This window comes from Peromyscus maniculatus, chromosome 2 (assembly GCF_049852395.1).
Source record: "Peromyscus maniculatus bairdii isolate BWxNUB_F1_BW_parent chromosome 2, HU_Pman_BW_mat_3.1, whole genome shotgun sequence".
In the NCBI taxonomy this organism is placed as follows: domain Eukaryota; kingdom Metazoa; phylum Chordata; class Mammalia; order Rodentia; family Cricetidae; genus Peromyscus; species Peromyscus maniculatus.
Genome location: NC_134853.1, coordinates 21,514,012 through 21,541,635, shown reverse-complemented (window position 1 = coordinate 21,541,635; position 27,624 = coordinate 21,514,012). Strand labels below are relative to the sequence as shown.

Genomic DNA, 27,624 nt, shown 5'->3' with positions numbered 1-27,624 from the left:
GCTGAGCAAGTGCTCTTGTGGTATGATTGAGCATTTATTGGGTATATGGCCAGGAGTGGTATAGCTGGATCTTGGGGGAGATTGATTCCCAATTTTCTAAGAAAGCGCCATATTGATTTCCAAAGTGGTTGTACAAGCTTGCATTCCCACCAGCAGTGGAGGAGAGTTCCCCTAGTTCCACATCCTCTCCAGCATAAAGTGTCTTCAGTGTTTTTGATCTTAGCCACTCTGACAGGCATAAGGTGGTATCTCAGAGTAGTCTTGATTTGCATTTCCCTGATGATAAGGGAAGTTGAGCAATTCCTTAAATGTCTTTCAGCCATTTGGGATTCCTCTGTTGAGAATTCTCTGTTTAGTTCTAAAGCCCATTTCTCAATTGGACTGTTGGTCCTTTTGATGTCTAATTTCTTGAGTTCCTTATATATTCTGGATATCAGTCCTCTGTCAGATGTGGGGTTGGTGAAGATCTTTTCCCATTCATGAGTGGGAACAATGAAGGGTGACAGTCGAGAGAAAGAGAGTGGGAGATCCTAACTGGATCAAGAAAAGAGAGGGAGAACAAGGAATAGGAGACCATGGTAAATGAAGACCACATGAGAAGGTGAGAAGGGGAGGAAGCAGAGAGCTAGGGAGGCCCACAGAGATCCACAAAGATACCCCCGCAAAAGACTGCTGGCAATGGTCGCGAGATGGCAGGAACTGACCTACTCTGGTGATGGGATGGCCAGATACCCAGATAGTGGTGCCATAAACCCCATCCAAGGACTGAGGAATCTGAAGGCAGACATCCACGGCTGGGCCCCTGGTGGAGCACTGGGAGTCTAATTAGTGAGAAAGAAGAGGGTTTATATGAGCGAGAATTGTTGAAGCCAAGGTTGGACAAAGCACCGGGACAAATAACCAAATGAATGGAAGCACAGGATCTATGAACCAAAGGCTGAGGGGCCCCCAACTGGATCAGGCCCCATGAACGGGTGAGACAGTCATTTGGCTTGATCTGTTTGGGAGGCAGCTGTGCATTGGTGCCAGGTCCTGGGCTCGTTGCATGAGTTGGCTGTTTGAATCCTGGGACTTATGCAGGGACACTTGGCTCGGTCTGGGAGGGGGGAATGGACCTGCCTGGACTGAGTCTACCAGGTCAACCCCGGTCCTCGGGGGAGACCTTGATCTGGAGGAGGTGGGAATGGGGGGTGGGCTGGGGGGAGGGGTGGGCGAGAGGGGGAGAACAGGGGAATCTGTGGCTGATGTGTAAAATTAAATTAAATTATAAAATAAAAAAGAATCAGGTTCATTTGGTTTATTATATCAGGTAACTTCCACATTTCTCCTTTTTTTTAGGACAGTACATTAGTGAGAGTGAGATTGAAGTCCGCATCTATCAGTGAGTGAGTTTCAATGTGTGATTTAAGCTGCAGAGGTGTTTGTTTTATAAAGGTGTGTGGTCTTGTGTTTGGGACATAGATGTTAATAATTTAAATGTTATCTTGCTTGAATTTTCCTTTGATGAATATGTAGTGTCTTTTCCCATATCTTTGAGTTAATTTTTGTTGAAAGCCTATTTGGCTTGATATTAAAATGGATATACCAGCTTGTTTCTTAGGTCCATTTCCCTGGAATATCTTATTACAACCTTGGGGTAATAGCTATCCTTGATATTCAGGTGTGTTGGTTGTATGATGTAGAAGGATGGATCCTGGTTTTGGTTCATTCTGCTAATCTTTGTCTTTTTATTGGGGATATGAGGCCTCTGATATTGAGAGATATCAATGAACAATGATTGCCAATTCCTGTTATTTTGTTGTTGTTGGTGGTGGTGGTGGTGATGGTGGTTTGTGTGTATGTGAGTGTGGGTGTTCCTTTTTTGTTTTTTTTTTCCTGATAATGTAAGATTATTAGTTTTTTGTGTTATCATGTGTGTAGTTTACCTCCTTGGGTTGGATTTTTCCTTCTAGTCATTTCTGCAGTGCTGTATTTGTACATGTTGTATAAACTTGACTTTATCATTGAATATCTTATTTTCTCCATTTACAGTGATTGAAAGTTTTGCTGGGTATAGTAATCTTGACTGGCATCTATGGTTTCTAAGAGCTTATATCAAAAGTTTCCAAGCCCTTCTGGTTTTTAGATTCTCCATTGAGAAGTCAGGTTAATTCTAATAGGTCTGCCTTTATATGTTACTTTATATTTTCCTTTGCAGCCTTTAATATTCTTTCTTGATTCTGTATATTTAATGTTTTGATTATTATGTAATGAGAGGACATTCTTTTCTGGTCCAAACTATTTGGTGTTTGTATGCTTTTTATACCTTGATAGGCTCCTCCTTTAGACTAAGAAAATTTCCTTCTCTGATTTCCTTGAAAATATTGTCTTAGAGTTTGAGCTGGTATTCTTCTCTTCTTATAATTCCCAGGTTTGGTCTTACCATAATGCCCCAGATTTCCTAGATGTTTTGTGTCAAAATTTTTTTTAGATTTAATATTTTTAATGACAAATATATCCATTTATTCTATTGTATCTTTAATGCCGGATATTTTCTCTTCCTTTGTTTGTATTCAGTTTGTGAAACTTGCCTGTGTAATTTTGGTTTATAGTCCTAAAATTTTTATTTCTTGGATTGCTTCAGTTTATGTTTTCTTTATTATTTCTATTTCCATTTTCCAATTGTGTTGGTAGAGATTAGAGATGCTTTATTGAGTCCATGGGAATCAGTGAGATTCTCACAATATAATCCAGAAATCTTAGTAAATCTGCAGACTTGTAAGAAACTGCAAGTCTACTAGGTTTGCATCACTACATTTTAGGCTAATTATTGAATGATATACAGATACCTAATACCCTCTGCAGCACAAGTCATTGTGTTATGACTGAAGACTATTCTTTTCTCAAACCTCATGTTTTGAGTGCATGTTCCTTTACTGGTGGCACTGCTTTGAGATGTTATAAATCCTAATTTAGAAAATGAGACATAACTGGAGGACCTGGGTCTCTAAAATTGCATCATTCAGCAAATAATCCTATGCCTGTCACCTTTCATTCTACTTCCATAAATAGCATGATATGAACAGCTCTCTTTTCTCATATAATCTGCCAGCACGATGTTTTGCCCAAGTGCACTGGACCAAGTAACCATGGCCTAAGCCCACTAAAACCATGAGCTAATATATGTTTTTATTCCTATTAAATTGTTACAATGGTAAAATTTTTACATAAGTAAAATATCTAATAAATAGTGATATAATATCATGTGGGTAGGTTGAGAAAATATGAAAAATATTCCATTTCAATTAATAACAAAGAACAATGAAGTTTGACAATTAAGAAAAATCTAAGATATCCCACCACTCCTCGCAAGTCACTTAAACATAAATAAGATTTGAATAATATAGGGTGAGACATGGTGAAGTCTTAAGTGAGCTGTGAAAAGATTGCAGATCCTCAAGTGACTTCAGCTTTGGAAAGAATTCCTGAACTGGCTAGATACTGAGTCCAAACTAAATTAGAGGAAAGGCCATTTAACTGTGAAATGAAAGTAAAAATGGTCAAGGAGCAATATCATAAATGCAAGAAATAAAAAAAGTGGTGACCACTATGCATTCTGCTTACACTAAATGTATTTGAAGTACTGTTTAAAAAGAAAGTGCAAGAGAAAATATCACTATCTGCAGAAAAATATTTTCTGCTTTTAAAGAGAAGGTCCTATTTATCTCAGACTTCCCTTGAAATAATAGCTACATCACTAAGGATGATGTGGAGCTCCTGAACCTCCTACCTCAATCTTTCAAGTGTTGAGATTTAAAGCCTAAGTCAGAATGTCTTATTATAGAAAAAAATGGCAACATCCAAAATGTATAGATGATTAAAATTGTCACTTTGCAGGAGTTTTTCATTTAGAGAGAAGGTGAATAATGCTATGGGTGTAGTAATCAGATCTGTGCAGATGTGGTCTCTAAGAACTCGGAGGGAGAAAAGAGGGGGAAACTGCCTTGCGATACAGTGGTGATGTAGACACAGCATCTTCTAGAGTCCAAACACAAGCCTGCAAGACACTGAGACTAAATACCCACTTATGTAGTGAAATTGTGGTAATAATCTGTCAACACTCTCAGCACAGGTTCATTGTTAGTAAAATCAGCACAACAATATCTCCAAACATTAACCTTGGTGACAATTTCCTTAGAGGCAGGTATATTTCAGTACTCTCAGCACTAAGCACTCAATCTCACCAAAATTTAGGAATTGGTTTAAAAAAACATTGTTTTACTTAAAAATAATATTAGCAGCCACTCTGTTTTGATCTGTATTGAGCTAATAAAAACATTTTTATAGAGGCTGGCATTAATCTCAATAACATGTGCCATTGTTTAATTTACATTATCAACTATACAGATTAAACTTGAGCAAACATTGCATATTATGTGTATATATGGTCTCTTTTAACTTCTTTCCCTATAGATAGATAGATAGATAGATAGATAGATAGATAGATAGATAGATAGATAGATATTACAAACTAATGAACAGATGTCATGAATGTTAACTGACTCTAAGTTATGTATATATACAGATTACTAACAATATTATTTCTGACTCTTTTCCATGCTTTTTCTGGATAAAAGATCCTATTATTTGTACTGCATTTGATGCTAGCAAATATATCCTAAGGACCATTCTGTATAGTATGTTCATTGGAGGACATAAATATATCTGTTCACCAAAGCTCCAGTATTGGTGACAATGCAGAGAAACAAGCCCATCTAAGTCTCACTTAGCGAACCAGCGACTATACTGCTATTACTTACAATAACATATGTGACCAGTGACTCACAGGAGCCCCTTATAGAAATGTCCATGATACTATGCATGATGACTCATGAAGCTGGAATCCTTGGAACTTCCTGCTGATTTTGGAGGGAGCTAGTCCAGTTAGCCTTCTCTCTCGAGCAATGTTACCACTTGTTTAATCTTGTAGAGATGCCTATGACTCTGGCAACTTTCAGAGACTAGCAAGTTTTTGAAGCTTTCTAACAAAAGAGCCTCCCTTTTGTCTTCAGGAGAAGATGCTTCATCTTAGAGGAAACAGCAGGCCATCTGATGGATGCTCAGTTGCACAGCAGAACCTTAAGGTTTAACTGGTTTGCTGAAAATGTACTGAGAACCATATAGGACCTTCGTAAGTTGCAAATGTTACTATTGGGAAAGGCAGAACTGTTAAAAACTCTGAGAAGGCCTGCTTCCAAATAATGAGGCTTGTGAGAAAATGATACAAAAACCAGTATTCCTGTTCTCCTTAACAAATATGCCCAGACTCTTGAATTAATTATAGCTATTAGGGCTGGTCATGTTTCTTGGGAAATGCATATTTCTAATGGATCTCATGTTTAATTTGATGTTTCACAAAGAGATACAGTTAGGATTATATTTTCTAAAATTCTTTAGTCAATTTTAATGTGTAAAAAGAAAACCTAGTTTAATATTTGAAGATAATTATTACCCTACCTGATAAATCTGGCTTCATATGAAAAATAAGCATAAATAAAGGCTACATAAGTAAATATTTTAACTAGAAATCAAAATTTTCCAAATGTTACTGCTCAAATAATACCATTATTAATTTGTTCTTTTGCAACAATGATAATAATTGTTTACACTTATCATTTAGGACTTTCTGTTACTATATTGCAAGACAAATATTTTTGGTGTTAATGAAGCTTATTGCCTTTTATTCTTGTCATTTATGAAATGCATTTTAACATATTGATAACATATCTACAGATATTATATTATACGAAGGCCACAAGACAGCCTTAAACACATGTAGCACGAATCTTTGATGGTTTTAATAATAAAATCAAACCTGAGGCCAGTTATTGGGGTGAATGCTAGAAGATCAGAGAAGCAGAACAAACCACAGCTTCCTCACCTTGACAGTTCCTCAGCTGATCCTGTTTCCTCAGACTGGAAGCCTCTCAGTCCTCATCCAGAATGAATCTCAGTTGAACTATTGCTCAGAAGCCTAAAAGCTTAACCAATCAAAAGCTTCTAGGTTTTGGTCCTCACGCCTTATATATCTTTCTGCTTTCTGCCACCACTCCCTGGGATTAAAGGCGTGTGTCACCATGCCTGGCTGTTTCCAATGTGGCCTTGAACTCACAGAGATCCAGAGGTATTTCTGCCTCTGGAATGATAGGATTAAAGGTGTGAGTGCCACCATTTTCTAGCCTCTGTATCTAGTGGCTGTTCTGTTCTTTGACCCCAGATAAGTTTATTAGGGTGCACAATATTTTGGGGGACACAATACCACCACAAACACATAAAGAACAAAGGTCAATACATGGCTAGAATGCACTGAGTTCTCTTTTCTTCAAAATAGAACTTGTCTCTAACCCTCAACAGCTGCAGTTAGCTGACCACATTCAACAATGACCCGATCTGGATCTGATTCTCCTATGGAGTTGAGATCATACTCTGCTCGGTCACTTGAGGTATAAATGAGCTCTCACTGTTTGACTCAAAAGGTCTTATTTGGGATGATTGAAATGTTGTCAGAAATACATTGCAGCAAGATGTGGTGTTTTCTTGCTGTAATGTCATCTGTGGGGAGACAAACGTGGGAGAATCAGCTGTTCAAGATCATCCTGTGCTACATTGAAAGGTCAAAGCCAGCTTATATATTACATGAAATTATGCCTCAAAAAAGAAAACAACAACAAACAAAACCTGCATGGTATATGTGTTGGAGCTGGTCTACATATTAGATCCCATCATTATGTCCAGTCATCGTTTCTCATATGGTCTCCATTTGCTGTATGAAGAGACTTCTTTGAGAAGGGAGTGAGAGCTGTATTTACTTGTTGATATAAGGATAAGATTTAGAATGTAGTTAGGGATTATGCTGGTCAAGCTAGAGGCTATGTGATTATGTATATGATTAAATACTAAGGTCCATGAGTTCGCTAGCTTCAGGAAACTGGCTTCCTTTCAGGTATAATTTCATACTTTTCGACAGGATTTTATGTCTACTTAGACAGTTCCTGCATCTATGGCTCAACCAACATTGTAGAAGAAGGTCACAAAAATATGGAAAGAGCCAGAAAACAAGGAAGTCTGGTGGGAAACAGTCTCTACTAGAATTGGCTGCATGAACAAGACCAGTCAATGGCAAGATCAATGAATATGTTAACGTGGAAAGAGAAATTTTCATGGGGTCCACCCCTAGACAAAGAAGTGTAGGCAACTAATGACTGCTAGGAGAAGGAGAATTAACCTTTCACAGGAAAGAGCCTCCTTATTGGTTTTCCAATGCAGAGTGGTCAGCTCTGAAACCATTTACACAAAAACTAACTCAGCAGGTTGAGTTATATCAGGCACCAAGATTATCAGAAAAATATGTTTCTGTTGTTAGAAAATTCACTCATTGATTTGAACTAATTTTTCAGAGGATGGGTAGGCCTGTACTTTTCAGTTAATGAGGCTTTTATTTTCTAAATTTAAGATTATTTTATTCATTTTACATACCAACCACAGATCCCCCAATCATCTCTTCTCCCCTCCAGCCTTCCCCCTCTGACTCAGACCCTCACCCCTCCTCCAAAATGGTAAGGGCTCCTATAGTGAGTCAGCAATCCCTGGTAAATTAAGTTAATGAAGGACCAAGCCCCTCCCCCTACATCAAGGCTGAGCAAGGTTTCTCACTGTAGGTAACGGGCTTCAAAAAGCCAGCTCATGGATCAGGGATATCCTGATCCCACTACCAGAGGCCCCTCAAACAGACCAAGCTATGCAACTATGTCCCATAAGTGGAGGTTCTGGTCCGGCTTGGTCTAAAGTTTGTGAGTTCCTACAAGATTGGTTCAGTCATGTCTGTAGATTTCCCCATCATTATCTTGGCACTCCTTGCTCATATAATCCCTCTTCCCTCTCTTTGACTGGACTCCCAGAGCTCAGGCTGGTGCTTGGCAGTGGGTCTCTGCATCTGCTTCCATCAGTTACTGGGTGTAGGCTCTATGATGACAGTTAGGGTATTCAGATCACCAATCTGATTACTGAGTAGGACAGTTCAGGCACCCTCTCCACTATTGCTAGTAGTCTAGGCTAGCTAGGGCCATCCTTGTGGTTTCCTGTGAATTTTCCTAACACCAGGTTTTTCCCTAAATGCATAATGGCTCTCTATATCAAGATATCTCTTTCATTGTTCTCCACTCTTTCCCTCTCTCAGCTCAACTATCCTGTTCCCTCATGTTCTCTTTCCCCATCCCCTTCCCTTTATTGCCCCCCCCCCATTTACTCATGGGGATCTCATCTATTTCTCTTTCCAAAGGCAATACATGCATCCCTCTCAGGGGTGCTCCTTATTACCTAGCTTCTCAGGAGGTCTGGGTCATAGTCTGGTTAAATTTATTTTATATCTAGTATCCACTTATGAGTGAGTACATACCATGTTTGTTTTTCTGAGTCCGTGTTACCTCACTCAGGATGATATTTTCTAGTTCCATCCATTTGCCTGCAAATTTCATGATGTCATTTTTTCAGCTGAATAATACTCCATTGTATATATGTAATACATTTTCTTTATCCATTCTTTGGTTGAGGATGTGGAGTAAGGGGAAAACTTCTCCATTGTTGGTGGGAGTGTAAACTTGTACATCCACTTTGGAAATCAGTATGATGGTTTCTCAAAAAATTGAGAATCAATCTACCTCAAGACTCAATGGTAAAACTCCTGGGCATATAGCCAAGGCATGTTCAATCATACCACAAGGACACTTGCTCACCTATGTTCATAGCAGCATTATTCATAATAGCCAGAACCTGGAAACAATCTAGATGCCCCTCAACAAAAGAATGGAATGGATAAAGAAAATGTGGTATATATACACAATGGAGTGAGTATTACTCAGTTATAAAACAATAAGACTTTTAATACCAGAACAATACATACAAGGGAATTGAACTGGCTGGTTACTATTAAGCTGTATCAGTGCCTTCAGTGGGATAATGAAAAACTGGAGGCAATTAAGAAACATTGAAAATTAAGTAGGAAGGAAGGGGGGAACATTTTCACTGATTACAGTGCTTGAGCAAGATAATTGGATATTAAACTCAAGGATTAAGAGGGTTATAAATCTTCAAAGGAGGTATCAGCTGAGGAGATCTGTTATGCTTGTTGATAAAAATGTATGTAAAGTTTATTACAAAGGTTTTGAGTACCTGAGCTCACTTGAGTCTGGGAACCTGATCTAGAGAGATAGGAGCCCATTTTTCCAGCAAAGGATCTTGGTTTAGACTGCAGCAGTTCTCATCCTGTGTGCCATGAGCCCTTTGGGGATGAATGGCACTCTCACAAGGGTCACTTATCAGATATTTAACATTATAATTCATAACAGTATCAAAATTACAGTTATAAAGGAGCACCAAAATAATTTCATGGTTGGGGGTCACCACCACCTGAGGAATAATGTGTGTGTGTGTGTGTATGTGTGTGTGTGTGTATGTGTGTGTGTGTTGATGTGCATATTTCTATGCACCTCTTTAGAGTATATTCTCCTTCATCACTTTCTGCCTTAGTCTTTTGAGAAAGGGTCTCCTAGTGAACGGGTGGCTAGGGTGGCAGCCAGCAAAGCTCAGCAGTCCTCCTGCCTCTGCCTCCCACAGTCCTGGAGTTACAGGTGTGTTTGGCAGTGCATGGCTTTTTATATGGCTGCTGAGTGTTTGAACTTACATTCTCACACTTGTGTACCCATTGAACCATCTCCCCAACCACAGAAAGTCTCGAGGATCCCTTCTCATTGCAGAAGTTTACTAGGTCATTTTAACCTTTACAATAATAACAAAAGCACTGCATAACACTGGGTTTTTTACATCTACACCCAAGAATTCTCTCCTGAATGCAAGAGGCATCTATCTACCTAAGCTGCTCAAATAATGGCTCACCCTGGATTTCGGGTGGTTTTCCAGGACAGTAGAGTGCAGTGAGTTGAGGTGGTTATTGTTTGTTTGTTTTGTTTTTTAAAGTCAACATTAACACTTGACTTCACAGGAAGACTCAAGAGAAACAGACATACAGAATTTTGGATATCTTTTTTTTTCTTTCCTTTTTTTTTTTTTTTTTTTTTCGGTGCCAGGAGTTGAACACAGTTTGAGCACAAAACTGAACAGTGCTCCACTGTTGCTGGAGAGCTTGCACCATTTGTTGCTGGAGAACGTCTCTCCAGGTTCCACCAAGCCCCGCAGTCCCACAATCCATGTATAAAATAATCACTCAGACACTTATATTACTTATAAACTGTATGGCCATGGCAGGCTTCTTGCTAACTGTTCTTATATCTTAAATTAACCCATTTCTATAAATCTATACCTTGCCACATCGCTTGTGGCTTACCGGTGTCTTTATATGCTGTTTGTCCTGGCGATGGCTGCAGTGTCTCTCCCTCCTTCTTCCTGTTTCCCCAATTCTTCTCTCTCCTTGTCCCACCTATATTTCCTGTCTGGTTACTGGCCATCAATGTTTTATTTATATAGAATGATATCCACAGCACTCCACCACTGAGCAACACACACTGACTAACATCAAAAGGGTACATGCCTGACAACACTTGCCTGCCTGTTGTGGTAGCTTTATAATCTCTGCACTTAGAGAGGCCTGAGGCAGCTTCTAGCCTTGCGAGAGCTCTGTAGTCTCAAGCAAGCCTGACACTATCAGCTAGGAGTTTGGTGATCCATAGATTTGCACAAAATAAAGAAAAGAGTTCTCAGGCTATCAGTATGGTGTTAAAATGCTCACATTGAAAGCCTGACACCCTGAGTTTTCTTCTGAGAACCAACAGTTGGAGGAGAGAATTGACACTAAAGTGGTTTTCTGATCTCCACACACATGCCATGTTACATGTCACACATACAAGCACATTAATAATAATGGTTTTATAATAACATAATAATTACAAATTTTAGCTAGGCATGGACTTTGGTGTCAGAGGCATGAAGATCTCTGTGGATCTGAGGCATGCATGACCTACACAGTGAGTTCCAAGACAGCCATGGGTACATTGAAAGATCCCTTTTTAAACAAATAAATAAAATAGATTTTAAAAAATGTCTTGACCCATCAATTCCCCAGTTGCTGGCCAGCAGGGAAGACTCCTGTGAGCAGGCTCCCCCACAAAACCCCTCATCAGACATTACAATCTATAAGACTCATACCCTACCCCAAACCTACACATTTCCGTATAACCCCAGTGGCTTCCCAAAACACAGAAACCCTGATCTCATTGGACCAAGAGCAGTTTCCTGAGACACAGAACCCACCACCTTTCATTGGACCAAGAGGGGCTTCCTGAGACACAGAATCCACCAGCTCTGATTGGACTAAAAGCTCTGACAGGACAAAGAGTGGCTCCCTGAGACAACAATTCAGCCAGCTCAGATTGGACCAAGAGGGGCTTCCTGAGACACAGAATCTATCAGTTCCAATTAGACCCAGAGCTAAGACTGGACCCCAGGTAGCCAGCCTTCTGAGACACAGACATAACAAGCACAGATTGGACCAAGAGCAGCTTGCTCAGACACATAGCTCTTGCACCTATTGGAGGAAGGGATGGGTGCAAAAATACATACAATAATATATGGAGCAATATGGTACCACCAGAACCTAGTGGTTCTACAACACCAAGACCTGAACATTATAATGTAGAAGAAGCAGAAGAAAGCAACCTTAAAAATAACTTTACAAAGTTATTTTATGAAGATGATAGAGGCCTTTAAAGAGGAAATGAAAATTTTCCTTAAAAATTTTGAGGAAAAAACAAGCAAAAAATGGAAGAAATCAATAAATCCCTTAAAGAAAAGCAAGAAAACCATGAAAAGGTAATTAAACAGGTGAAGGAAACAGTTCAAGAACTGAAAATTGAAATAGAAACAATGAAAAAGACACAGACTGAGGGAATCCTGGAAATAGAAAATCTGAGTAAATGAACAGGAAACACAGATACAAACATAACCAACAGAATAAAAGAGGTAGAAGAGAGAATCTCTGGCATGGAGGATACAATAGAGGAAATAGATTCATCAGTCAGAGAACACACAAAGCCAAAAATGCCATAACACAAAATGTCCAGGAAACCTCAGACACCATGAAAAGGCCAAACCTAAGAATAATAGGGATAGAAGAAGGAGAAGACCAACTCAAAGGCACAGAAAATATATTCAACAAAGTCATGGAAGAAAACTTTCTCAACTTAAGGAAGGAAATACTTTTGAAGGTACAAGAAACTTATAGAATAACAAATAGACTAGACAACCAAAAAAAGTCCCCTTGCCACATAATAAGTAAACAACTGAACATACAGAATAAAGAACAAAGATTAAGAGCAGAAAAGAAAAAGGCCAAATGACTTATAAAGGCAGACCCATCAGAATAACAGCTGACTTATCAATGAAGACTTTGAAAGCCAGAAGTTCCTAGACAGATGTTATGCAGACAGTAAGAGACCATGGATGCCAGCCTAGACTAATTTACCCAGCAAAACTTTCAATCACCATAGATGGATTGAACAAAACATTTCAGTGCAAAACCAGATTTAAACAGTACCTGTCCACAAATCCTGCCCTACAGAATGCACTAGAATGATAACACCAACCTAAGGCAGTCAGATACACAAATGAAAACAGAGGCAATAGATAACCCCACAGCAGCAAACCCCAAAGAAGGGAAATACACACACACACTACTACCAAAAGATAACAGAAATTAACAATCACTGGTCATTAATATCCCTTAATATCAATGGACTCAACTTGCCTATAAAAAGACACAGGCTAATAGAATAGATAGGAAAACAGGATTGATCCTTCTGCTGCATACAAGAAACACACCTCAACTTCAAAGACAGACACTGTCTCAGAGTAAAAGGCTGGGAAAACACTTTCTAATCAAATGAACTTAAGAAGCAAGCTGGTGTAGTTATCCTAATACCTAAAAAAATAGACTTCAAACTAAAATCAATCAAAAGAGATTGAGAATTACATTATATAATCATCATAGGATAAAGATAAAGTCTCAATGCTAAACATTTATGCCCCAAATACAAGGGAGCCCACAAATGGAAAAGAAACATTACTAAAGCTTAAATCATACATGAAACCCCGCCCATAAATAGTGGGAGACTTCAACATCCCACTCTCAACAATGGACAGGTCTGTTAGACAGAAATTTAACAGAGAAATAACGCTATATTCCTTATCAATTTTCATAAATAAAGGAATTAGTCTTTATCCAGGTATAGAAAATGGAAAGGTCAAAAAGTACTTACTAGTCTTCAACCAGAGTCAGACATTGGATAAGATACAGCCAATATTCTGTCTTGTTTTAGGCAGTGGATTCATTTCATTTCAGGTAGCAAATGTATGTTCTTGTTAGGGGAAACTTCAACTTTAAGAGAGGCAATTTGTACAGGCAAAAGTCAATACATTGGCTATTGATCTCTCTCTCTCTCTCTCTCTCTCTCTCTCTCTCTGTCTGTCTCACTCTGTGTGTGTGTGTGTGTGTGTGTGTGTGTGTGTGTGTGTGTGTGTGTATGTGTATGTGTGTTGCATATGTCTGTGCTGGCTTGCAGGTAAGAGAAGGATATTGATATCTTGTTCTATCATATCCAATTGATTTAAGGTCTCATGAATGTGAAGCTAGACTTACAGCCAACAAGCCCCCATGATGCCCCTTTCTCTGCCATCCACATTACTGGGGCTACAAGTGCATGCCTACATTTTTTTATGTGCATCTTGCAGATTCAAATGCAGGTCATTGTATGTGGGCAGCAAGCACTCTTGTTTTCTGAGCCATCTCCTAAATTGCTGAGTTTTTTTTTTTTTTAAACTGGAACTATGAGTGAGTCTTGATTGAATGTTTTATGGATTGAAATAAGTTAAAGCTCACAAAGACAACCAGAAGCTTTAAAACAGAAATCAACTTTCTATTTTATAAATGCAGAAATGTCACTGTGTAAGTAATGGATCTTTCACCAGAGTTGCTCAAATGACTAAATCCTCCCATTGCATGTTCTTATCCTAAAGGCTCTCTGACAAACCTGACCCTGATGTTCCTAGGCAATTTGTGAAATTTTGTTACAATGCAGTAGTCTATCACACTTTCATATGTAAAGTTGGTCTGAGGACACCATTTTGTAAGTCTGAAACTTTGTTACTTAAACTTTTTGTTAACCTTCAAGTAGGCAGTCAGTACTTTCAGATAGTGGTGGCCAATTCAGAGAATGGCCTGGAAATGTGTAATGAGTAGAAGACTCAGTGCTGTTCTCCCATAATAGAAGATGCTTGATGTTTGATGTTTGATCAAAGACTGTTTGCAGAAATAAATGCACATTAGAGTGATTTTAAAACATAACTCTGACAATACACCTAAATACATTTTAATAGTTAGAGTTAGTAATTTCAGTGATCTGGGAATCTCTCAGTTGTCTTCAATTTTAGTATAAATGCAGTAGGTTTTATGTTACCTTGGACACTCCTATTTTATGACCATATATGAGAGTGTGTCCTCTGTTTATGTTTCAGCTTGTGTATTTATACTTACAAGAATAGTGGACATTTTGACATGTGTAATCTGTTCATCAAAATTTGCATTACAAAGAGATTGTATCATGTTTTCTATTTGATTCCACTAAGAATATATTTAAAACTCTTCATCTAGTTAGACAATTTGTAATTTTCCCCAGCTAGAAACCCATTTTGGAATTGATGATTCATAGCACATAGTAACATTTTAAGTTTTGATTTTTGTTTTATTTTAAAATAACAGATACTTGCATTCTAGTATTAGATAGAAGAAGGCTTTTATTTAGATAAATAAATACTCATATTAAAACTACTCCATAATCATGAGCTCCTAGAGGTGTGTGTAAATTGGAGCCCTAGAGTGAGGTTTTGTGTGGATCATAATTGCTTTTTAAAGAGTTTGAATGTGAATAATGGACAAATAGGTTTTCTAAAGCATTTTCACAGGTACTGTAATTTATGTAACATTAGTAATTAAATCAGTGTTTATTTTTTTATTTTTTTTTTTTATTTTTTGGTTTTTCGAGACAGGGTTTCTCTGTGTAGCTTTGCGCCTTTCCTGGAACTCACTTGGTAGCCCAGGCTGGCCTCGAACTCACAGAGATCCACCTGGCTCTGCCTCCCGAGTGCTGGGATTAAAGGCATGCGCCACCACCGCCCGGCTCAGTGTTTATTTTTAAAAGAAGAACATAAATGGAAAATAATGTGCATTTTTATTTCCCAACCATAAAAGAACATAAATATTTATGAAAGTGGGACTATTAACACTAATAATCAACTATCTTATACAGGATTTAGTGTAACAGAGACCTTTCTGTTGTTCCCTTTGGGGGAGGGGGCCAAGTAGGTGCAGAGTCAATGGCAGAGACTCCAAGAGAATGTTGAAAGAACAAGCTCAGTGTATTTAGTTAGAGACAAGCCTTACATACCCTCCACCCCTCCCTGAGGGGAGGTCTGATGAATATGCATTAGCTGGTGTGACATGGCTGTCTTTCATTGATCCAAGTAATCTCCAGATCATGTTTCAGCTGCTGTTGCTAAGGCCCTTAGGCAGATCCAGGCTGGCTCTCAGAAAGTATCTTTTTTACTTGACTGGGCCTCAACCCTGCTAGCAATGAGTCATCCCACAATTCAGAAATATTAAAACATATTGAATTAAGTTTGTTCCAACCACAATGGCAAGGCTATGATTCTTAGTTTATGATTTTCACATATTCTAGGCTAGCATAAATATTTTTGCTTCTTAATGATGTCCTAGTAATTAGTGAATCAGTAAGCATATATGAAGATATTTCATTGTTAAACATTAGTATCTACTCTTTAAGTGTCAATACCCTATGAGTACAAAAGAATAAAGTACTTTTGAAAACATCCCCCCAAACAAAAATGAAAAAAAAAAGATAGTTTCAGAACCGATCCAAGAAAGTTAATCCTCTATGTTTTCATTGCAGAAAATACGTTAAAATGCAGAAATGAAGATAAATGACAGAGAATGTATCCCTGTGGAGACTTCATCACAGTTTTTGTGTCAGAGGAGAAGAAAGGTAAAGGAGAGTGTTTGAAAACATTTAGGAGACATGAAGTTGTTTGTCCTCAGGGAGAGTGACTACTTAATACCACTAATTGGAAAAGTAAAATGTTTGCTTGTCAGGGATATGATGCATCTGTGTTCTTATGTCTTGCTTGTCAGGGATATGATGCATCTGTGTTCCTATGTCTGCAGTTTTGCAGATGGTGTCAGAAAAGAAGAGCTCAGCCTCAAACGTGTGCTGTAACTCCTTCACCCCCTCCCTCCCAGGAACACCTTGCTAGTCACTTTGTAATGTGTAACTGAAAATAAATTAAAATATGGAAATAAAAATTCAGAAGGTGAATATATGTTTAACCCAAGTCAGGAGAATTCATCAAAATACAAAGAATAAATAATAAAGGCTTGTGGATTATTTACAGTCAACATGAAAGTAACCAACATGTTTGTGTGCTTTAAATTCATTTATTTTATGTATATGGATGTTTTTCCTGCATTCTGTTTGTGTACCATGAGTGTGTGCTACCCACAAGGTCAAAAGAGGGCATTTGAACCCCCTAAAATTGAACTTACAGATGGTTGTTGGCTACCAAGTGGATGCTGTGAATTGAATCTAGTCCCCTGCAATAGTAATGAATATTCTAAACTGCTGCTCCATCTCTGTAGCCCCCTGAACAAATGTTTAATATACTAATGGTTATAGTATTAGCCAAGATATCATTAGTGAAAATAAGTAGCCAGTCTCAGGATGTTAGCCAACTTCTTAGAGCCCAGGCATCATCAGCTTGCCTGTTTTATACATTGAAATGCAGTGAACATATAGGAAGGAAGAAAAGCAATAGGAGCCTGGGCGTGTTGGCACATGCCTTTCTTGAGTCAGGCAGGTCTCTGTGAGTACAAGCACATCCTGGTCTCAATTTATTTAGAGGGATGGGGGAATTCAAAGCACATGTGTGCCATAGCAGAAGTGTGGAGTTAAAAACAATAATTTTGAGGAGTCAGTTTTCTCCTTATACCATGTCAGTCTCAGGGATCAAATTAGGTTGTCAGTCTTGTTGGCAAGTGTCTTTATCCACTTATCCATCTCATGGCTCTCTGATTTACCCTTTGAGTAAAAATATTTCATCAGTACACACACACACACACACACACACACACACACACACACACACACACACACACACACACAGAGGGAGAGAGAGAGAGAGAGAGAGAGAGAGAGAGAGAGAGAGAGAGAGAGATTAATGTATTTGAGCACTTGGCTACTGTTTTGGAAGATGGTTTAACTTTGCTAGCTTAGCTAGCAGAAGAAAGTTGCCCGTGATGGGTCTTAATGGTCACCACCACTTCTGGCACTAGTTTGAGTTGGCTGCTGCCTGGCATACCACAATGTGAGAAGCAACAGACCAAGCCACCCCCTTTTCCTTCCACACTGTATTGGACTGAAATTCCTGACAGTCATGAGCCTTCCTTCATTAAGTAATTTCGGTTAGATGTTTGTAAAAAAACAACTAGAAAAGCAACAGCTCTCTTTTCTGTTTTAATATACTACACTCAAAAAGTATAAAGCAGGAAAAGAGACAGCTTTTTTTTTTTGCAGACCTCACTTATACCAAATTCTCATCTCCACTGCAACTAATTAATTGCCTTGAATTATCTAACCTCAATATTAGGAGAGAAAAGGGGCAGATTAGATATAATCACGACACCTAATGAAACCATTACTCACTGTGACTTTAATATGGTTAAAAATCAAAAAGAAATGTTCTTTCTTTTAAGCCTAATATAAATTAGAGTCCAAATTAACATTAGGTAGTATATGTGTGGTTGTTTTGAGTGAAAATTGCCCTGATAGATTCATAGGGGTTGGCACTGTTTCGTTGGGTGGCCTTATTATACTGTGTGTTGCTAGGGGTGGACATTGAGGTTTAAGAAGCTCAAACCAGGTCTAGTGTCTCCTTTCCTTTCTTCTGCCTGTGGTTCCAGATATAGACCTCTCAGCTACCCTTTCCAATACCATGTCAGCCTGAGTGCTGCTGTGCTTCCTGTCATGACAGTAATGGACTAAAACTCTGAACCTCTCAGTCAGCCCCAATTAAATATTTTCCTTTATAGGAGTTGCCATGACTATGGTCTCTTGTCACAGCAATAAAGCCCTAAGACAATATGTGATCAAATTCAATAACTTTTGGTTAAGGGATCACTTAGCAGGGAGATAGATCTCAAGTACTATTCATAAGAAAAGAAATCAGGCCGGGTGGTGGTGGCGCACGCCTTTAATCCCAACACTCGGGAGGCAGAGGCAGGTGGATCTCTGTGAGTTCCAGGCCAGCCTGGTCTACAGAGTGAGTTCCAGGAAAGGCACCAAAGCTACACAGAGAAACCCTGTCTCAAAAAACAAAAAACAAAACAAAACAAAAAACAAAAAAAAAAAAAGAAAGAAATCATAAACACCTTCTGAATCAATTATGTCTAGGTAAGTCAGAGTGAATGATCTATTGGTTGGCAGGCATGTTTTCCTCAATCTCTGAAGACTGAAGAAGGAATTATAGAATGTATCTAGGTTAGTTAAAGACTCTAAAGAACTAGAATTATGCTCGGAGGGTCAGAGCACTTACTGCTCTTGTAGAGGACCTAAGTTCTGTTTCCAGCACCCATGTCAGTTGATTCACAACGGCCTGGAATTCCAGGTTCAGAGAAAGCAACACCTCAGGCCTCCATAAGCACATGTACTCAGGTACACATATCCACAGACATCATTTTTTAAAAATAAATCTTAAAAATACAAGAAAATATCGAATATATTATTTTGTTTCATTTTCACGTTTAAAAACAGATTTGACATTCATCTCAAATTTCCAATAAAGAACTAAATTAATTTTTTTTTATTTTAGGTTAAAATCCTCTATAGCATAGGAACAGTTGGTAAACATAAACTATAGTAATCTATGGTTACTTCAAGGTAAATTTTATTTTCAGAAACATCTTTAGACTCAAGGCCAATTTATTTTCCTGGATAGACTCTGCATTCATGTGTCTTATTTCCTGATAATATGAAGGGTGATTAACTTTGAGACATGAATTAGATGGTTGAAGTTGAGCAATGTGACACAGGTAGCTAGTGGGTTAGATGCCTTAAATCTCTAGTTTCATGTTCTGAGGGACTCCTACTAAGTTCATAGAACTACTTCTGCCTTGCAGTTCTGTCTTCAGTGTTTTTAGTCAGTTTTCAGCATTTCAGATAGAGTGGGGTAAAATCTTTTAATGCAAGGATTGCTTTTCCATGTTAAAAATCATCTAATTCATTTTGTTTTGCAAACTTAATGTATATATATATACATTAAGTTTATTTATATTATATATATAAACTTTATATATATTCTGACTTCTAAATGAGAGCCTCAGGTGAATAGCAAAACATATATAGAGATATTTAACTGTTAAATACTTATTTGTTTCTACTTTTGCTTTGATCATACCTCATGACTCTGAAGAATTAAGTCATTTTGAAGACAAAGTACTCCTAAATGGAAACAACACAATGTTTGACTGAAATCAAGAAAACTAGTAATCCACTTTCTCATCTGCAGACTGGTTCTCCAGACCCATCAATAAAATTACTTGATAGAGAATTTTGTACCTCTAGGACATTCCCCTGCGAACAGAAGTGAGGATCTGTTGGTGGGACAAATCTATGCACAGGATGAGAACCCCATCTAAAAAAAAAAAAAAAAGCAAAGATAGCTTGTGGACTTTCTGGAAAAACTGAAGTTAATGTTAATGTCCTTGTGGAAGTACCTCCAAAGGAAGAGCACACTACATGGTACTCCCCACTGATGTGAAAATTACTATTCTATGTGAATGAGCATTAATATTAAAAAGCAGTTTGAGATTATGTCCAGTTAGCAAGACAACAGTATTAACTTCCTCTCTAGGGCCTGTGCCTTCCCAAACCAAGGGCTTTTGGCCTAGTTTACATTACCAGGCATGAATTCCCACCTATGGAACAGGTCTCAGATCATATTCAAAACTGGTTGGTTACATATGACCTTAAATTTTGGGCCACTTTCCCACCAATGTGCATTTTTTTTTTATCTTTTTTTTTTTTTTTTTTTTTTTTTTGGTTTTTCGAGACAGGGTTTCTCCGTGTAGCTTTGCGCCTTTCCTGGAGCTCACTTGGTAGCCCAGGCTGGCCTCGAACTCACAGAGATCCGCCTGGCTCTGCCTCCCGAGTGCTGGGATTAAAGGTGTGCGCCACCAACGCCCGGCTACCAATGTGCATTTTTGATGTCTTCACTGAAAAGCACGTGGCTTTAGTTGCATGGCCTTATAACCTGGTTCTCTTTTCTATTCCAGTGTTCTCTGACTTTGCTTCTGTGCCAGCACCATTCTGGCTTTATCACTATGGCTCTGCAACATAACTTGAAATCACACAGGGTGACACCCCCAGCACTGAATTGTTTTACTTGGGATTATTTTGGCTATCCATGGTCTTGTATGCTTCCATATGAATCTTAAAATTCTTTCCTCTATTTCTATGAAGAATGCCACTGGAATTTCATTGACTCTCGAGATTGCTTCTGGTAAAAAAGTCATTTCTCACAATATCAAATTCTTCCAATCCATGACTATGAGAGATGTTTGCTACTTCTAGTATTTTCCTCAATTTTTTTCCTTTATGTGTCTTACCATTTTCATTGACAAGGACTCTGACATCCTTGGTTAGGTTTACTCCTAGATATTTTTTTAAGCTATTTTGAATGGGAATGTTCTCCTGATGTCTTTCTCTGCATGCTTGATATTGGTACATAAAAATGTTCCTCTTTAACTAAGATTATTATTGATTGTATTTGTATTGTTTTTTTATATTTCTGTAGTTTTTATTTTTGTGCATCTTTCCTGCATATTGGTATTTTATTACTATTGGCATCATTAAAGGAATTTGAAATGGCTTCTTCTACTTCTGATTTTTAATTGTTAATGTAATAATAACAATTTAAAAATATTAATTTTTAATAATACAGGATTGACTGTAAATTTTTGAAAGTGTGGTGGATTCTGCTGTGAATCCTTCTCTGCCTGGGTTTTGTTTAGTCGGAAGTCTTTTTGTTACTCTTTCAAAATTCTTATTTGTTATTGTTCTGTTCAGGTTGATGATCTCATTTTGGTTTTATTTTTGGTAGTTTGGATGAATCTGGAAAATGGTACATTTCTTTTAGATTTTCCAAGTTAATAGAGGACAGGTTTTTGAAATAATTTTGACAACTTCATTTCTTAGATGTTTTTATGTGTATTGTTCTTTTGCCTGTATGTGAGTCTGTGTACCATGTTCATTCAGTACCCATGGAGGCCAGAAGAGGGCCTGCATTCATAAACTGGTATGAGCCACCATGCAGGTGCTAGGAACTGAACCCCAGATCTTCTGGAAGAGCAACCAGTGCTCTTAACTTCTGAGTCACCTCTCCATCCCCGGAAAAAAGGCTTTGAAAGCATCCCTATGTTAAGTTTTGAATTTCTTGGTGTCTACTATAATGATTTCCTGTTCATTTCTTCTTTTAGTTTGTTAGGTAAAATTCTGTTCATTTATCTTCTTGAATAACCATCTCTTACATTCATTGCTTCTTTTTAGTGTTTTATTTGTTTCTATTTCATTAATCTCTGGGCAGGTGAACTTCCTTCTTTGGTTGTGTGTCTAATGTCATATTCTAAACTACCTTAGATAGGGCCAATGCCAGAGTTGTGAGGTGAGAAGTAGGCCAGTAAAGCTGGCATATGAGATGCTAGACTGGACTTTCACTAGCAAAGCCAGTGTGAGCCATGACCCGGAGCTATGCCTATGAGTGTGGATATGTCAGAGCGGGGAGATGGTAGTAAGGGAGGAATGCAAGAGCTAAAGTCAGAGCCTGAGGGTCCAGAGCAGGTCTTTAGGTGTTGAGATGGCAGCTGTGGGTGTGGATGTGACTATTTTCACTTTTTAATGTACACCAATAATTGTGAGACATATAATTAAATGATTAGAAGTTTTTTTTTTTTCTGTGACATTATCTGGTTACTACTAAAAGAAAAGGAGTGGTTTGAAGACACGCACATGAAAACAAAATGAGAGTGCAACCAAGCAAATGTATATTTTCTCTTTCCTATATGCAGAAAATAACTCAAGATCAAGAAAAAACTAAATGTGATAGTGAATATACAACTGTCCATTTCCAGCCTCCCTCTGAGGACTCAAATGAAAAAAAAAAATGGGCCCAACTTGCTGCAACACAGTATTCATTTCTTTGCCATTATGCCAGGAAAAGAGTAAAGGAGAGGATGAGAGACAGTACTGAAAACTCTGAATCTGTTGCTTTTGATGAAGAACCTAGGACCTCTGGAAAAAGAACACACTCAATGGTAAGTAGTCCCCACTTATTTAAAAAAAGTGCTCTATTTCATGATGAGGACAAAGATGAATGTAGGTGCTCTCTCTGTGGTACCGCAGAGAGTTTCTAGACTAAAAACCCAGCTTTCAGTATACACTAGCACCTCCTTGTTCTCTTAGTCATGGGAATACTCTTGTTAGTCATTGTCCAAGCTTTACATGCAAATAATTTAAACTTTGAAAAATAATACACGTTAAATCTGCAGTGGTTTAAACACATGAGAATCCTAGCACTGACACAAAAATAAATGCTAATAACCACAACAGTAGTAGTGAGGGAACTTGGAGTTGATACAGATGAAGTGATATTTGATGTATGTAAACCAAAGCAAAGCAATTGTAAATGTGATATTAGACATATTCCTAAATCTAATAAAGCCAAAATACAGTCATTTATGCACTTCAAAGAAATTATTTTATTTTATTCCAATAAAAAGACACCATATATCTGTAGTTAAAGATTATATATATAATTATATATATATACACATATATAATACATATATACATATATAATACATACATATATATAATAAATTGTGTATATATATATATATATACAATTGAATTCTCAGATTTTTCTTTATCCTGTTTTTACTTTAAATGTTTCAGAAATTTGTCTAGATTTGCATTTCTTTTTTCATTTCATTGAGAAATTCACACAGTGTATTTTGATCACAGTCATCCCACAGCTCCTCACAGATTACATTCCCCCTCCCTACTCACCTAATTTTGTGTCTGCAGGTTTTTTTTTTAAATTCTATTGAGTGGCCTTTGTGTTGCCACATATTTGAGCATGGTCCACCTACTAGGGCCTTCATAGACCTTTAAAGAAAACTACCTTTTCTTCTCCTAGCAGCAATTATTGCCAATACCTCCTCAGTAGGTATTCACCTCACCTCTTCATGCAGCATTTTTCTCTAGTTTGAGATCACACAGGTCTTGCACATGCTATTGCAACTTCTGTGGAGTTCATATGTGCAACTACCCTGTTCTGTCCAGAAAACATGTAGTTATCCATGGCTTCTAGATTCTACAGTCTTTCAGCCCCATCTTCTGCAATGATGCCTGAGCCTTAGGAGAGGGTATGAAATAGGTATTTCATTTATGTCTGAGCATTCTGCAAAGACCAGTTGTGAATCACTTGTAATGACTGTTCCTGGCTTCATCCATGTGGATTTTATGACTTAATTTTCTTATCAACTGAATAATATCCCTTTGTGTAAATACACTACATATTTCTCCTCTATTCATCAGTTGATGGACACATCTAAGTCTTTTCCAATTTACTGGAAATGGGAATAAGTCAGCAATGAATATGGATGGTCAGGTATCACTGTAAAAGGATATAGAATCATTGGGTATATGCCCAGAGGTGAGTATAGCAGGATCACGTGGTAAATTTATTTCTAGGTTTATGAGGAACATGTAAACTGATTTTTGTAGTTGGCTACACCAAACTGTGCTCCCACCAGCAGTGAAAATCTGTTTCTCTTTCCCCACATCCATTTGTTGTCATTTTAAGAATCTTAGTCATTCTGACTGTGGAAACATGAAATCTCAAAGTAGTTTTAGTTTGAATTTTTCTGATGAATAAGGATATTGAAAATTTAAAAAACTTTATTGGCGATTTGTTTTTCATCTTTTGGGAACTGTTTAGTTCAATGCCTTATTTTTTTTTTAAATTGTGTTTTTTCTTCATGTTTATTTTTGTTTGTTTGTTTGCTAGATAGTTAAAGTTAGTTTTTTAGTTAGTTGTTTCTTTTTACATTCTGGACAGCAGCCTTCTACCACACAGATAGCTGGTAAAGATACTTTACATTTTGTAGGCTGCCTCTTTACTCCGATTATGGTGTCATTTGATGTACAGAGGCTTTTAAGTTTCATGTGTTCCCATTGCTTTTTGTTGGTGGTTGTGTTTGTACAATCAGGGTCATGTTCAGAAAATCCTTTCTGGTGCCTATAAATTCAAGTGTATTCTCTATTCTTTTCTCTACAAAATTCAGGGTGCCAGATCTTACATTAAGATCCTTGATTCCTATGGATTTAAGTTTCACTCAAGGTAAAATAATAAGAATCAAGTTTCATTCTTCTACTTGCAGCTTCCCTGTTTTACGAGGACCATGTGTTGAAGGTGCTGTCTCTACACCAAGGTGTGTTGTTGGCCTCTTTGTCAAAAAAATATGTGCCTGAACTAGCATAGGCCGTAGGCTTATATGTGGGCCCTCAAATTCTATTCTACTGATGACTGTCTTCATGGCAGCACCATATTGTTTTTATTGCTACAGGTCTACAGTAATATTTTATTACATATGCATTTTGTAGTTAAAGTTATCTTTTCCTCATATATTATTGACTTATGCCTTACAAGTACTCTGAGTACCTCAGCCATTGTAGAACAACCTGAAGACATTGCCCTTTATTGTTTCCTGATATTTGTCTGGCTAGTATTCTGCTCTGTTATCATTTTTCTCTATCATAATAAGTAGTACCTGGTAAATATCACTGAATCACCAATGCAGAAGTCATAGACTCTTACCTAATGTAAATTATTTCAGCTCTTAATAACCTAGTGATTTGTTAGTGCCTGAGCACAGATATGGATACATTTAACTTTTAATTACCAATTATTTCCATTTTTCCTGTGTCCATAAACATTGTTTATAAAGTTACAGTCATTTTAAAACACAAGCACCCTAAATAAAGAACACTGAAACTGAAACATATCATATTAATCTTTCATCTTCTCATCAGTGGAAAATGTCCCAAAAACAAGAAGTAAGAAATAAATGTGATAAATGTAATATAAATACATACTTATAATGTAAATAAATGTAAATAAAATATACACCTGTACAATCAGAGCATCTCTCTGCAAAAAAGAGTGAGGAGGACGAGGGGGCCCACCTGAATGCATTCCAGTATGTATTTTTTAACAAACTTCTCAGCAAGATTTAAAGAAGAAAATATGTAAAATGTATGAAAAGTCTGAAAGTAACGTCTGTCCTAACAAAGTCCCAGTTCCCAATAAGCCTAAAGGGAGAGCACACCTAAAGGTAATTCTCTTCCCTCTGATCTAAAAAATAGCATATTTGATTGTGTAGGAAAAGTTGCATCTGGACTGACTGTCTCTGCAGTATGGTGGATACTTTCCAAATATCAGCAAACCCAAATCATGAAAATAGCTTGTGTTTCCTCTATGATCCTAGTCCCAGGAGTACACTGGCTAGTCATCATCTAAGGTTTATGAAAAAAAAATGAACTACATTCTGAGGGTTACAAACTCAAAAGCAAACTTGTTTTTAACAACATAAAGTAAATTAATACAATAATGCTGAGTAAATAATAGTAAAAATCTAGACCCAGGAGTCATTACAGCTGACAGGAAAATAACCAACATGGTGGTTCTGCAAGTAATAACAGAACAAAGCAAGTCAGAAGGAACTGGAAATTAGCCAGCAGACACAAGACAAAGTACAGGAAATCAAAGGCACCCAGCCTTCCAGGGTCACATGACTGAAATAAACATGACAACATGTTTTCCCACTGAAGACTTACCTCCTGGAATAATTGAATATTCTGGCATGTTCTTCCCTTGCTTTTACTTAAATATTCCAGAATTTGTATAAATTTGCATTTTAAAAGTATACATTTATTGAATTTGACATGTATCTACCTTCTTCAATCCATATGCACCTTTTACAAGGAAGTCCACCTTTCACTATATGCATATTGACTCAGTTATCCCTTCTAAGTTTTCTGGGTGCCTCAGATTTCAGCTAACAAACTGTAGACATTAGTTTATACCATAGCCTGATTCCTGCCTGCACATCATTCTGCTCTATTACCTGTTTTCTCCATCCAAGTAAATAACACCATGACTTTGAAGAGGAACTTCAGCTGAGAAAATGTCTCCCTCAGATAGCTTGTAGGCAAGAATGTGGAGCATTTTCTTGCTTAATGATTGATGTGTGAGGGCCCAGTTCAGGAAGGACAGTGCTGCCCCTGGGCAGACAGTCCTAGGTTGTACCTGAAAACAGGCTGAGAAAGCCATAAGGAGCAAACTAGCAAGCAGCTAAGTCTCCATGGCTCCTTCTTGAATTCCTACCTTTCAGTTTCTGTCTTGACTTCCCATAATGAATTGTGACCCAGGGTATAGAAGTCAAATAATTTTTTTCCTCTCATGATGATTTTGTTCATATTGTTTTGTCACAGCAACAGAAAGAAAACCAAGACATCCATTAAGCCATCACCCTAGCCTCATCTTGCAGCTTTATTGAGAAAACTGGATATTAAAACAAGAAAATATTTCACATGCATATATTTACATTGTACACACTATTTCAAAATTAAGTCACCAAAAGAGACATATGGCCCAGAGTGCATACACATAGTTGCTTACTTAAACTGAATTCACAGTAAAAATTCCAGAGATTTCTTCAATTATCTGGATTTTCAGTTACCCATACAGAACTGAATCCAGTGTGTTTTGAGCCATGCCATTGATCAGTATCCATGCAGAAGGTTTCCCTTTTATATGAGGCACACATGAATACTGGTTTGCAAAAGATCCAATTTGTACTCTTTCCTCAATATTTTCTGAAATAACCTAACTACATCATTTCTTCCCTTCCCTTTCTCCCCCAAACTCCAGCTCTTCCCATAGATCAGGCCATGCTCTAAAATTCATAGCCTCTTTTTCTTTGTTATTATACAGACACACATCCCTATATATGTTAATGCACAATCAGTATGATGTTACGTGTTTATATAATCTCAGGGCTAATTGTTGGCATTAGCATTGGGTGAGGCTTTTTCCTAGGGAAGACACTTTCTCCCCCTCTCAGCATCCCCCACTTGCCCACAGTTCTTTATATAGAGTTGAGGCCCCAAGAGCTTCCCTCCTTCAAGTCTTGCTGTCATCTTTGTTCAGATCATATGGAGGCAGTCGTGTTGATAAAACTCAAAGATTGAGCCGGGTGGTGGTGGTCGTGGTGGTGGTGGTGATGGTGGTGGTGCACGCCTTCAATCCCAGCACTTGGGGTGGGGGGGTGGGGGGGGAGAGCCAGCCAGATCTCTGTGAGTTTGAAGCCAGCCTGGTCTACAGAGTGAGATC

At 37.8% G+C, this 27,624-nt stretch overlaps 1 protein-coding gene across 4 annotated transcripts in view; it reads left to right on the top strand.

Moving 5' to 3' along the window:
• LOC121820822 (uncharacterized) overlaps nt 1–27,624 on the top strand; it is a 187,000-nt gene that overhangs the window by 44,777 nt on the left and 114,599 nt on the right. For 3 of the 4 annotated variants that reach the window (XM_076563827.1, XM_076563826.1, XM_076563831.1), the window contains exons 2-3: nt 16,011–16,103; nt 22,235–22,480. In XM_076563827.1, the coding sequence (XP_076419942.1) occupies nt 16,032–16,103; nt 22,235–22,480 (318 nt within the window). In that variant the 5' untranslated portion in view covers nt 16,011–16,031. Of the gene's footprint in view, nt 1–1,338; nt 1,386–16,010; nt 16,104–22,234; nt 22,481–24,610; nt 24,662–27,624 lie in introns of all 4 variants that reach the window. The other variant, XM_076563829.1, reaches the window with a different exon arrangement.